The sequence below is a fragment of the Rhinatrema bivittatum genome, chromosome 8, assembly GCF_901001135.1.
Source record: "Rhinatrema bivittatum chromosome 8, aRhiBiv1.1, whole genome shotgun sequence".
Classification (NCBI taxonomy): Eukaryota; Metazoa; Chordata; class Amphibia; order Gymnophiona; family Rhinatrematidae; genus Rhinatrema; species Rhinatrema bivittatum.
Window position 1 is genome coordinate 113,154,250 of NC_042622.1, and position 14,817 is coordinate 113,169,066.

Below are 14,817 nucleotides of genomic sequence, written 5' to 3' on the forward strand. Positions count from 1 at the left end.
TAAACCCTAAACTCAAGTGCCTTTATAGTCCAAAAGAAAAGGCAAAGCAGGTCAGAAATGTAAATAATAATTGTCAAGAAAAATACATTCTACTGTAATGCAAGTACCTACCTTTTCAATATGCAGCCCCCTACCGAAATCCAGGAAATTAAAATAGATTTCTTGATTCAGAAGTTCGCCATAGCACTGTAATGTTCTTATCGGGATGAAATCCATACATATGTGTGTGTGTGTGTATACATATATAATTTTCGAATATGTGTGTGTTTGTAAATATATAACGACAGTGCATGCAAATCTGAAAAACATACAATGGGGTGTAGGGCTCGGATTCATTTTTGAAGTACATAATTTAAAATAAATCTTACAGTAAATCTACTCTCGATGCAGAGAGTTACCTGAGTCTGAATGTTTCACACGTTTTCGTTGTGTTGGGTAAGGCGAACGACAAAAAAAAAGTCCTTAATTCGAAGTCTGGACTGAAGAAATAAAGGTACCGCACTCCCCTGAAACCTAATATCCAATGCTTCGGACGTCTCTCTTTTCAGGTTTCAGCTTTTATTTTCTCGTTTGTGAACAGCTTGAAGTCTTTGAGCTTCTACAAAAGAGGTGGCTGAACACTAAATGCTTTCAATTTAGGAACTGTCTGCTTAATCACTTTATTGTTGAATTTTCTATAGATTTTCTGCCTTCTGGAAGTGACATACAGTCTTCAGCCCTACTTTCTGTACTTGCGTTCTGTACTTTTCTAGATGGGGTAGGGGGTTGAATACAATGCCCAGTTTTCCTCTTTAAGAAAACGCTATAAGGACAGATTTTTTCTCTTCTTCAGTCTACCAGCACACAATCCCACATCTTATACAGTGGCTTCAAAACAATAGTTAATATTCCGCAATGTATTCATTCGTACGCTCATCAGCAAGGTTAAATTAGACCCATAGGCTCATAATTCGCTTGCATATTAATAAATGACATAGTTATTTTTAAAACTATAGTTTTCAAAATGTTCAATATTCGACCACTGTCCTTTTTTTGAAAGGATGTTTGATCATTCATCTTAGGACAATGAAATGTTAGTTTAGGAAAGAAAGGAAAACCTTTCTGTATAGTTTAAAATATTCTCTTTATTTAAATCTAGACAGTACATGTCTCTAACTCTCATATTACAAAATTAAATAAATGCATTTTAATTATCAGTTCAGCACTTATTAATAAATTGTGTTTTTTGCCACCTGGAATTCACTGTGTTGAATGTGTGTCTCTATACAACGTTGCTTACATCTGGTCTGCGCTGATAATAATAATAATAATTTGATATATATATTATTATTATTATCAGCGCAGACCAGATACACATTCAGTGAATTCCAGGTGGCAAAGAACACAATTTATTAATAAGTGCTGAACTGATAATTAAAATGCATTTATTTAATTTTGTAATATGAGCGTTAGAGACATGTACTATCTAGATTTAAATAAATAAAAAATATATATATGCACAACTAATATTTGATGATAGATAACTATTACAGTAGAAAAGGCATCTGGTTAAAATATTTAAATCCTGTATTGGGAAAGTAAAAGTATGCTTTTTGTTCTAAAATTGTAAGATATATTAATAATTTGAAATCCTTATTCGTTCTTTTTTTCAGTTCACACTAAAATATGTGCGACATTAATTTGTGATATAAAAATAGGTATATTCGAAAAACAAAGCCTTTCAAAATATGATTTCCCTGAGTGCAGAATATTCTGTTTTGTATGTCATGTTTTAGTTCTGAATTTGTTTATATATGTTTATTATCAAAATACCAGAATTTTTATTTTTTTTTTACATTTATTAACCTAACGCTCTTACCCTGGATTTTATTTGTGTTTCAATATGAATCTGGTAAGGAAATTCGCATTGTCTGATAAAAAGAAAATCTGCAGTTAGTGTATTTCTTCTCTGTGCCATCTTCTGGTGTAAAGGTTTAGCCAACCGAATATAGATACATTTGTATAACTGTATAGAAATTAAAGTAATTGTTCAGAAATGTCAGATCTGTTAAGATACATTACTTAAAGTTGATTTTTCAATCATATTAGAAGGACATTTAAAAAAGCAGTCTGTAGAATCAAGGACTTGGGTATTATTCTTAACATACTATGGGATAATGCAATCTGTATTTAGGAAAAATGTCAACAATTCTTTTCTTCACATCTAAGTAAATGCACTCGTCTTGGATACCTCCATTATTTTTGTGTATTAAAAGAACACTTAATCTAAACACACAAAAGTCCTAACTTTAAATGATTATTCGTCCTTTGTGGTTTCACATTTATTTAACAACGACATTTTAAGAAATGTAGAGTCAAGGACTTTTTTTTATTTCGTCAGTTGTGACGCCTTTTATCATTTTTTTTATTAAACAAAAAAACGCGAGGCTGGGGATATTTATGATTCTTAATGCAAATTTCCACTTCAATTTTTTAATTCTTGGATCCTAAATATTTCCAACCTTTACTTTCTAAAACACTTCCCTGGAAAACGATATCCAAAGTATATATTAGCTCAAGAATTAATTACAGATATCAGGAGGAAAAAATATATTTATGTTAAGAGCCGATTATGGAAGTTTGGAGAAAAGCAATTTAGAATGCGCAGTGCCTATTTGATCATTTATAATCGTTAAAACAGGTTCTTTTTTTTTGCAGAAATTTGTTTTCCAGCATTTTTATCCACGTAAGGTTATTTTAGTTTCGTTCATCTTTATTGGGGAAAACTTCTCCTTCCATTAGAATTACCCACCTTAAGAACAAGGAAAAAAAGGCAGAAGATATCTTTTTTATATTAAAGATGAACACAGAGAAAACGCCTGCTTTAATGTACCGAATAGGATTAATAAGTTGCTTGCACTAATGGTTTTTATCCTGCAGCCCTGCTCCAGTGCTAAACCTCCAATACATTCAGATAGAGAACTTAATTTAAACGTTTGTGCATCATCTTTCTCACCCAGATCTAAAATAGGGACAGTACTGAAATGTGTGTGAGTCTGGGGCGTGTGAACGTGTGTGTATGCGTGAGTGTGAGTATGAGTGCAGATACGATACGAGTGTGAGTAGGAGTGAAAGGAGATGTATTTTATTTATGTTTCTGACTTATTTTAATATATATGTAACTTTGTGATCCGCGCTGGTCAAATTGTGTATTTGGAAGATGCGGAATATAAGCATTTTCAATAAATAAATAGATATGTAAGAGTATGCCAATGGGATAAGGAAAAAATGGATTCCTGTATATTTCATGGAGATGGATACAATGTAGCGAAAACATCTGCAGAAAAACAGGACATGATCCAGAAAACGCACTTTCAAGCCTGTTAGAATTTTAGCCGATTCCCTGAAAGCATCTTGCAGAAATGTCAGCGGGCTTTGACGTGGGTTTTTTTTTTTTCTTAGCCTCCGCCTAAACTGTTTCGAGTCAGAAAAAATCCGCTTCCGATGAAATCAAAGTGCCAAAGGAAAGTCAAAGACTCTCGGCCTATTGTCAATAACCCTCTGACCGTCCTTGTCCGGCGCGGATTGGTCCATTGGGTGACCAATCAGTTGTTTTTCTCTAGCCCATCCTCCGCCCAACCCGAGTCGATAGGCTCCTGGCAGGCGCTTAATATCTTGCTTAGCATAGGCGGAGATCTGGCGCTGATTGGTTCCTTCACTTGTCTTTCTGGAGCGGCTTCCCCAATGCGGCTTGAGAAGGGTGTAAATAGGAAGCTGCAAGGAAAGCTGCACATGGTGCATGAAATAGTAGCAAAAGGGGGTGAGAAAGAGGAGGCGGTGTTTGCGTGTGTTTCTTTCTTTCTTTCCTGATTGTAAATCAGAAAGAACATAGGCTTGATTATAACATTAAAGGGACATCATTGTACAGTCCGAGCGGCAAATGCTATCCAAAGAGGAAGTGGATTGCAGTTGTCTTAGCCAGGATCAGACTCTTGAAAACTCCAGCGGTAAGCTGTCTACAGGTTGTTGTTGTTGTTATTATTATTATTATTATTATTATTATTATCATGATGTTTCCACCACTGCCACAAAACTGCAGGGTCCCAGCAAGTGTGAATAGCTGATTGAATAAGAACTTAAAAAAAAAAAAGAATCATGTGATGTGATGGAAGGTATGTTGGTTCTAAAATGACACTCGTCTATTTTTAAAGTTTAATTGCATTTAAATATAGTAATTCATAAATCAGATCTGATATCACGGGTTAAATATATATTTTTATGTAAACTTGTGATCCACTAAATATGATTTATCTTGCTAAAACAAACTCTTTATGATCACAGGAATACAAGATAATAGTTAACATCCATTTGACAGCAGGAGAATTTGTGAAAACCTCTCTTCCTCTATGACAGGATAAAACTCAAGTTGGATGGTTGAGGGTCTCAGTTCTTCAATTTGCACGAAAAAGCATAAAACAAATAAATACCTTATTGCTGGGAGTTTGTTGTGCACCTTGCATGTAATCTTGTTATAGAAGTGTGGATCTCTCGTTTGGAAGGGAAACCATATGACTATTTTAATGAGGCACACTGAAGGCGTTCCGTGATGTGATTCTTACCTTTTTTTGCTGATATTTTGTACTCTGATTTTCACAAGTCTTTTTAGTTTCTCCCGACATTCCAGCCTTAACTTTCCAAGTCCCTCTTGCAGACTGGGGCTAGACAACTTCTGCTTGTTTGGGTAGAATAATAATAGTGATGGAAAATACAATAGATACTCTCTAACTAAAACGATGTTGTTACAATTATAAAAAGGAGGGAAAAGTGCTGTTAGGAGAGGTGATGTGGCTTCTGAAGGAGTGATTGGGGCATCAAGCAGTAAGCACTACTATGCTCAGTAGTTCACTCTCCAATGTCAGTCCAATACACATTCTGCATTACTTCATTGTAAACACAGCAGAAAGTTGTGGCTTAGGCTTCTCTGCGTATGTTATGCAGGAGAAAGATTTATTGCAAATAGAATAGAAAATAAAGTATATTATGGTAATTAGCAAACATTCAAATTAATTATGTTAGCGCATTTTCCTTTAACGTATCACGGGGGAATATACTTTAATTTTATAGTTCTATTTTGACGACATAACATTTGACATAATTGGCTTGTCCCGCAGTTTCTGCAGACTATTGTTCCATGGTTTTTGGTCCAAGCCTGCAGTGTAAAGCAGAACGATGATTTTTTTTAATCTCCTGAAAATTATTCGGTTTTCAAAATTACATTTGATGATTCGTAGAGGTAAACTGAGTTTCCTACCGTGTAGATTATTGAAAAATAGGCAGAATGTGAACACGTCAGTTTTGTTTTACACTGTGATGATTTATGCCTAATTACTAGTAGTCCCCTCCCCCACAAAAAACCCTTTAAACATTTAATTGCTTGCCGCTTTCAAAATACTGATTATTATTTAGACTAAGGATAGCTTATCTTTTGTCACTGTCGGATTTAAACGAACAAATTCCAGCATTACCTGGTGTTTAAGTATATAACGAAATATTTGCGTTATCTACTTAAATGCCAACTTTAACCACTAAATTTACTGGGTTAGTAAAAGTAATCGTCTTCTGAAATGTAAATTAATAGCAATATACAACGTAAATAGTATTGTATATCTAAATATTATATTCAAGTAATTCTCACTAGAAATTGCCTATACCAAATATTACAATTATATGGAGAATACCAAACATTTTTTTAAATAATTGCTGTCCTTTTGAATTTACCAAATATTAAAATACTATTCATATATTAGTCTAGTTGTATTCATGTCAAGATTCAGAATGACTTTGAACGCATATAATAAACATATTAGAAAGCTTCTTGAATGAGGAAAATGTTTCTGGGACAGAATATTAAAGATAGCAGTTCACCTTTTGTTTAAAGGCAATTTATAAACGCGTGTTAACAGACCAAAACACATCAAAGATTTAAACAGTAACAAGACAGCAATGAAGAAACCAGAGGACCCGGCAGTTAATATTCTTTCTATTGGGCACCGCTAGATGCTTACAAACATCATTTCAGCGATTTTTTTTTCCACAAAGAGGAGGACTTTCCGGGCTCTGGGGGTTGGCCACTTTTCTAAATAAACATGCATCAAACCTGTCAGGCAGTATAAAGGTTTCAGTAAATATATACATTCATCGGTTCAGTTCTCTGAGTATTGTGTAGTTCCTCTGGAGGGGAGAGGGAGATGACTATATGATATACTGTGCCAGATATTCAGAATTTGTATTTTTTTAAAAATATTTATTTTTCTATTTCTTTTATTTTATTCCAACCAGGCAGTCAGTGTAAGGTGATGGACTATACTTATGATGATGATTTAGACGAACTATGTCCAGTCTGTGGGGACAAGGTGTCTGGATACCATTATGGGCTGCTTACCTGTGAGAGCTGTAAGGTAGGTCATTTTGAAAAGAAAAAAAAAAGACACTGCTGATGAAATTAAAAAATAAATCCTCCTATTAATTTTTGGATTGACAGATTATTCCCCAGTGAACAATTTATTTAAAAGACCCGTGCCTGTTTATCTTCGACTTAGTATGTTGTACAGTATATTTCATTTTTTCCTGTGAATTATGCTGTCATCCGCTTCACCCTAGTGCACCACTTCTGTTTATTGTTTACAAGAATAATGCTTTTTACAGAAGGGCATACTGAAGTTATTGAAGTTAATTTCTAATTAATTATTCTGCATGTTGTGTGTGGGTGTGTAACATTTTTGCTTGCATATTAATGTGAATTTGTTTACAATTTTATCTCATAAAAATAGAAACAGTTTTAGTATATATTTTGGAACTGGTCCTCAGTTGTATAATTGGTCCATACATAACGTCCCTGTATTTCATGGCTGCTTATATTTCTGTTTAAGCAGATAGACATTTTCCTGCCTCTGTTCTAACCTAAGCTAAAATGTTCTAGTAACCTCTTTCATTTTGGATGTGTCTTACTGAGTATAACTTACCCCTTTCAAGTGGTTATTTCTTTGGTGTCTGAAATATGAAAGAAAATTAATAAAACAGGTTGTGTAACTTTCTGCTCAGTAGACTCATGAAATGGATTAGCTTAAGTTTGTATACACTTTGGAATTAAAATTCATTGTAAATTATTGTTTGGCATTGTAGTTGGAGCTTGTGTTCCTTTTAGTGATGAAATCCAAATAAAGATTCTGGTGGCTGGTTTCCAGTAGTACAATTTTAAATTAAATCTGCCAGTTTTTGTGTATCATTTTGAGCATCATAAAGCCCCTGTTGCCATTTGAAAATCCTCCAATATAATGCCATTGTAGTAAGGGATTTTGGAAAAGAACCTTTTCTAAATTTATCTCTGCTTATTAATTACTATTATATCAAATGAATAGAATATAGATTAATAGCATAATTATTTAATTGTAATGTACCATATGTTTCTAGTGCTTGATGCCATATGCTAATCATTTCATTTTATATAGTCTCTTCTGTCATATAACACATATAATCACTGCTAAAGCTGCAGTAAGATACAACAAAACAAACCAATGCAATTGAAATTAATTTGAATTACATATTTTCTTTAGCTGTATTGCTATGAGCTAGCAAATGTGTGCTGATTCTGTTTCTCTGCGCCAGGAGGGGGTATGTGTGTTTGTATATTAGTAGCCTAATGGTTAGAGTAGTAGGCCGAGAACTGCAGAAGGGTTCAAATCCCACCATGTGCTTTGTGACCTTGGGCAAGTCACTTTTCCTCCATTGCTTCAGGTATCAACTTAGATTGTAAACTTCTGGGTACAGAGAAATATCTACTGTACATTCAAATACCTACTGTACTTGAATGTAACTTGTCTTGAGCATGCACTCCACTCCCTAGAAAAACAGGTTATTTGTGTGTGTGTGTGTGTGTGTGTGTATACACACATACATAAAGAGAGAGAGATACAGTTTATCACGCAGAATATTTACATAGAGATTCTTTTAATTTAGAATGTAAAATAACTTTAACTACATTTTTGGACTGTGGAAATGTTCATATATCTGGATTTGGTCCTCTGCTGATTATTTTTTATCATACTGCTTAAAAGAATATTCAGTTTGGCCTAGTGGGGATACACGGCTTTGTGCCACAGGCATTAACGTCTTTGCATAATTTGTTCACACTTTATTTTATGTTATTTAAAAACTTTGATATACTGCTTTCCCAGTCATATGACCATTAAAAGCAGGAAATGTGGAAGAAAAGGGGTCATTAGATGTAATATTTGAACATTTTTGCTACTGAAATATATTTTAGCAGTTAAACAAAGGAAAGAGATAGCAAACTGCACATTGTTGGGTTGTTTTTTTTTGCCTAGAAAATAGAATGTAAGAAATATTTTTCTAACTAATGAACAGCAAGCTGAATCTGCTGTCTGTTATAACGCAGCAGGTTTGCTTCAAAACTGTTTCTGCACATACTGCACATTTTGGATCTAGTAAAATAAATAAATAAATAAATATAGCAATCCCCTTATTCTCCCATGTTACAATAAATCCAGGTTGCAATCCCTTTATGGTGGAGGACGGGATCTGACATTTTGAAGCTCTGTTCAGTAACTTCTAGAGAGAACACTGTACATTGTTAAAATAATAATTGAGCTTAATTGTTGCATTCTCTTTCTGTGCTGCTCTGGAAGCTTGCCAGCAATAGGTATCATGTTTCAAAAACCCATAGCAGAAGAGAAAAGATCAGCTGTAACTTATTCTTCAGTTCAGCCACAATGAGATTGCAGAGGTGCAGGCCACCTCAAAATGAAGATAATGGTCACTAACATTGCAGCAATTTATTCATGCTACCAGGAAAGAACTATGTATTTCTAGACTCTATTACATATTAAATTTGTGTACATACAATATATACGGACACTCTTCAAATTATATATAATATACATATATTTGTGTGATCTGTAGCATATATGTATATACGTATTCCCTTTCTAATATAGATTGAAAACCGTTTATTTTAACTCATTTGGCTGTGAGGAAGTACTTTTGATTTTTCTGCTTCGTGACACAGAAGCTTGAATTGGTTGCCATGGAAGATATTCAATAAAAGCAATCCCCATAAAAATCATTATTATATCTTGTGTTATAGTAAGATCAGTTTTTGTTCTGTAAAATTCTGTGGAAGAGGAAACTCAGTAGAAAGCCTGCCGGAGAGGGATTTTGTTTGCTATCAACCCAAATGGGGAAAAGTGTCCTACTGATGGACCCCTGAAGAGTGGCAGGAGAGAACAATTTTTCCAACTCTGGTTGAAGCCTGAGAAAAATAGAACCAGAAAGATGTCACATTGTAACTCAACTTGCTTACCTGCTACCCTTGTGTGTCTTGACTTTCGAAAGAGGCACTTTTTGAATTTAAATAATTTTTGTTATATCATAATTCACTGTTCAAGGAAATCTTTATTGTACTTTTATATTTTATTTAATTCCCTTTAAATCTATTGGAATAAAGCAGAATTTCAGGACCTTCTATCTGGATAGGCACCATATCATGCTTGCTACAGGAGGACTGTACTGTATATACTTATCATAATTACTGTGATTGGGTTTTCATCTCTATTTTAAATAACATCTTGTGTAATATATCAAAACAGACTTGTATACTCTGTCTATATTCCTAAATCACATCTATTTGCCATTCCACATTTAAGAAATTATAAGCTCTAGATGACTAGAAATAGTTGCTTTTCTTTGGATGGTCCGCTATTATGGAATTCACTACCTACTGAGTTGTGAGGAGAAATTCAGGAAACAACTAAAGGCCTATTTTTTTTTTTCAAAAGGCCTATAATTAATTAATTGCTGCTATCATTATTTGATGTCTAGTAATTGTCTGTTATTAAATGTGATTTTAACTGTGAATGTTTTATTGTAATCCACATTGGACAAGATGTCTTGGAAATGGTGGAATAAAAATGATTTTTAAATCAATAAAATAAATGTTTTAAAAAATAATTACAGTGAACTGTCTCTCATTTATCGCTATGGCCTCTACTTTGCAAAATTCAGGAGCCAAGGAAATAGGAAGCAGATTCTGTCTTTGAGTTTTTCATCTTTCTGATGGGAGAAAACAAGCGCCAGTGCGGGGAATGCTTGATCCCCATGTGGAATTTTTTATAAACCTCCAGATTTTGCTAAAAAAAAAAAAAAAAAAAAAGACAGAGAGAGGCCTATGTGAACATAAACTGATTACTTGGGAAATGTACTTTTCTAGTTGATGTTATCATCCTTCAAATATTTCTTTATTTCTTAATTTTTTTAAACTGAAATGTTTCTTAGCCTAAGTACATTGAACTCAGCACCATTATGCCAGGTGTGATAAGTACAGCAAGCAACATGTTAAGGAGCAACTGAAACTGAAAGCACTGAACCATGACCTGTGGGTGCAGTATTGATTTATGAGTACTGGAGCTGAAGTTTTAATAAGATTAATTGGACATAGCTAATTTGTACATGATTTTTTTTTCCAGATCTCAGTATATTTTTGCTTTGGATACAGTTAGCACTGATCAATCCCCAATTGTCATACATTCTGAGATGAGTATATTTTACTCATTTAGTAACTAATGAGCGAACCTGCATGGGGACCCTTGTATAGGGAAGGCATAGTTTTCATGGGAAAGAAACTATATATAAAGAGAGTCAAAATATGGGGAGAACAATATTTCCTTGAAACACACAAAAAAAATCTCAGGTGCATGGTGAACTGCTTTCTACCTTCAGATCTTAACTTTGTCAGTCAAATAGCATGTGGACTTGAGGACACTCAAGGAAACTACCTGGTAACAGTTTTAAAGCAAAGTTAAGAAAGCATTAAGCTGAGGCATTTGTTACTGGAGGATGTGGTCAGTAATATAGCTGGGTTAATATATGTGGTTAATAATACAGCTGGGTTTACAATAATGTTTGGACATATTTCTGGAGGACAGTTCCATTAACAATTATAAGCCTTGGATAATTGGCGATTGACACCTCTTACTCTGGTTGTAAGCAATAGGAAAGGGATATCCCCATTAGGATCTTCCGGCTACTTCCAGTTGATCTGGACTGGCCATAGTTGGAGGCAGGATGCTGGGCTTTAGGGCTATTGCTCTGAGCCAGCATAACAACTTCTTATGATTTCTTGGAGTTCTGATGGGGACATTACATTGACATCCTCTGCTCACTATGTGGGGGCAAATAGAAGGTTAGAATGATCTGAAAAGGAATGGAGATTAAAATGGAAAATATCATATTGCTTCTGTATCAAGCCATGGTGCGACTGCACCTTGAGAATTGTCTGCAGTTCTGGTCACTTCATCTCAAGAAAGATGTAGCAGAACTAGAAAAGGTCCAGAGGAGGCAACAAAAATGATAAAGGGGATGGAACATCTCTCCTGTGATGGGCTCTTCAGTTTGGAAAAGAGATGCCTGAGAAGTGATGTGATCAGGGGCAATTTGCAGGAAAATTTCAGCCCGGGGGATTTTTTTCAAAACTGTGTGTATCTGATGCCCTCATGCACTTTCCCTGCAGCACATATATCTTCTGGCCGTGGCAGGATCAGTAGCGTAGCCAGAACTGATTTTTTTTGGGTGGGTGGGGGGGGGTCAAAGTTAACATGAGTGGGCAGAAGGTATACAGGTCTGAGCCCTACTAATTGTACCCTTATCCATAAATAATGGCTTAGAGGGCTCCTGACAAAGATTTTCTAAGTCCAACAGCTGTTATGCATCATGAGTGAAACTTTAAAATATTTTAACTTATTTCAAGCATTTACCAACATTAACATTTCCTTATTGACCTGAATTAATTTTACATTTATTGCAGTTTATAAATAAATTCACAAGAATATCATGTAAAAAACAAAGAAAATAAATATCAGATCCAATCAATCATGCAATAATACAAATATCAATGTATTCTTTCATGAATCCTCTTTCTAGAAAGGCAGAGATCATCATAAGTACAATAAAATAGCAACAATCATAATAACCACAAGAACAAGTGCAGACCAGAATTAGGACAGTTCACATTACAACCTAACATGCAAAAAATATATATATTCAAAGTCTGGTGTCACATCAGCAAAACAAAATCCTTCCACTGCTAAACACTTTGTAAAGTAACACAAACCCCTGCAAAAAAACAAAACAAACAACAAAAAAACAAAAAACTCTTAAAACCTTGCCATACCATACACTCACAGTACAAACCAAGGAATCAAACAGCACCATTATTTATGAAAAGGCAGCAATACAAATATTACACCAAGCCCTAGAACAATAGTATACCATCTACTGGGCAAAAAGAACAAGCTGGATTGCTACATATCCCTACAGAGAAAATACACACTAAAAGAAATACTGCGTCTCAATCACACACAGGCAGAACGCAGACCCACCCTTAACTAATACAGACATAAGGAGAGCTACAAATTAGAAACAGAAACATGCAGTTAAAATCAAAATAGAAAGCCTGAGAAACCAGACTCTGAATAGTGGAACTCTAAAGAGCAAAATACAAAAATATAAGAAAAATAAGAAATATATGCACATTCCCAAAGATGCCATATTCCAATCAGTAAAAACTCAATTTTTTTTTTTTTTTTTTACTTTTGTTGTCTGATCTTTTTATTTTTCTAATTAGTTGTTCCTGGTCTCTTTTTTCCACTTTCCCCTTGTTTGTCTTTTCCTAATTGTTTTTCAGGATCTCTTTACTCTGTTTCTTCTATCTCCTCCTATCTTCTTCTCTTCCTCCCTCACACACAAATACATGCTCTTGCTCTCACTTGCTCTCTTTTCTCACAGACTCCCATTCTCACATCCTCTTTTTTTTCTCTCACACGAGCTCTTAATCACACACACATAGGATCTCGCTGTCACCGGCTCCCAAAAACATACAGGGCCGGATTTTATATCTACGCCCAATTTTATAACATGTGCGTGCATGTTATAAAATCCGGGGTTGGTGCTCGCAAGGAGGTGCACACTTGTGCACCTTGCGCATGCTGAGCCCTAGGGGAGCCCCGATGGCTTTCCCTGTTCCTTCTGAGGCCGCTCTGAAATTGGAGCGGCCTCGAAGGGAACTTTCCTTCCGCCCTTCCACCTTCCTCTCCCTTCCCCTACCTAACCCGCCCCCCAGCCCTACCTAAACCCCCCCCCCCGACCCTTTATTTTTCAAGTTGCGCCTGCCTCTGGGCAGGCGTAGGTTGCACGCACCGGCCAAGTGCCGTTGTGTGATCCTCCAGCCTAGAGGCCCTACGGAAGCCTCTGGCCACACCCCCTCCCCGCCCCGGACTGTCCAGGCCCCGCCCCTTTTTTCAAGCCCCGGGATTATATGCACGTCCCGGGGCTTGCGCGCTTCGCAAGGCCTATGCAAAATAGGCTCGGCGCGTGTAACCCCCCTGCGCGCGTTAATCCAGCTGGATTTACGTGCGTAGGGCTTTTAAAATCTGCCCCACAGTCTCTCACTCTCTCAAGTCCAGTATCCTGTTTTCAACAATGGCCAATTCAGGCCACAAGTACCTGGCAAGAACCCAAGGAGTAAATAGATCCCATGCTGCTATCCTGCAGTGATAAGGAGTGGTTAATAATAGTTTATTGATGTCTCTTCCAGGAATTTGTCCATGTCCAAACCTTTTTTAAACCCAGCTACACTAACTACCCTAACCACTTTCTCTGGTAATGAATTCCAGAGCTTAATTGTGCCCTGATTGAAAGAATTTTCTCCGCTTTGTTTTAAATGTGCTGCTCATTAATTTCATGGAGTGCCCCATAGTGTCTGTATTTTTTGAAAAAGTAAATAACCAGTTTACACCTACCCATTCTATTCCACTCATGCTTTTATAGATCTCTAGCAAATCCCCCGTCTGATATCTCTTCTTCAAGCTGAAATAGACCCATCCTCTTTAGCCTTTCCTCATAGGGTAGCTGCTCTATCCTCTTTATCATTTTCGTCTCCCTTCTCTGTACCTTTTTCAAAGTAACTATATCTTTTTTGAGATATGGTGGCCAGAAATGTACCCAATATTCTAAGGAGGTGGTTTTCAAAAATCTTTACACTTAAAACTGAGTTTTACATGTGTAAATGTACTTTATGGGGTAGATTTTATAATTTTGCGCGAGCACGTACTTTTGTTCGCACACCAGGCGCGAACAAAAGTACGCTAGATTTTATAAGATACGTGCATAGCCACGCGTATCTTATAAAATCCGGGGTCGGCATGTGCAAGGGGGTGCCCGGCGCGTGCTGCCTGTTCCCTCCAAGGCCGCTCCGAAATCGGAGCGGCCTCGGAGGGAACTTTCTTTCCACCCCCCCGCACCTTCCCCTCCCTTCCCCTACCTAACCCACCCCCCCGGCCCTATCTAAACCCCCCTACCTTTTGTTGGCAGATTTACGCCTGCTGAAAGCAGATGTAAATCTGCGCGCGCCAGTGGGCTGCTGGCGCGCCATCACCCGACCCGGGGGCTGGTCCGGAGGCCTCGACCATGCCCCCGGGCCGGTGCCATGACCACGGCCCCGCCCTGAACTGCCCCCTGGCCCCGGACACCCCCCGGACACGCCCCCTCCCCCGCCCCTTTTACGAAGCCCCGGGACTTACGCGCATCCTGGGGCTGTGCGCGCGCCGGCGGCCTATGCAAAATAGGTGCGCCGGAGCTCGAGGGCCCTGAGCACGTAAATCCGGCCGGATTTACGCGCACAGGGCATTTAAAATCTGGCCCTATTTGTGTAAGTGGGTTTTTGAAAATTGACACACTATATGCCATTGAATTGCCAGTAGGTTTTAC

At 36.8% G+C, this 14,817-nt stretch overlaps 1 protein-coding gene across 4 annotated transcripts in view; it reads left to right on the forward strand.

The window, feature by feature from the left end:
* NR5A1 (nuclear receptor subfamily 5 group A member 1) overlaps positions 1-14,817 on the forward strand; it is a 174,079-nt gene that overhangs the window by 5,275 nt on the left and 153,987 nt on the right. For 2 of the 4 annotated variants that reach the window (XM_029613113.1, XM_029613114.1), the window contains exon 2: positions 6,319-6,437. In XM_029613113.1, coding sequence (XP_029468973.1) covers positions 6,336-6,437 — 102 coding nt within the window. In that variant the 5' untranslated portion in view covers positions 6,319-6,335. Of the gene's footprint in view, positions 1-3,731; positions 3,987-6,318; positions 6,438-14,817 lie in introns of those variants that run through there. The other 2 variants (XM_029613115.1, XM_029613112.1) reach the window with 2 other exon arrangements.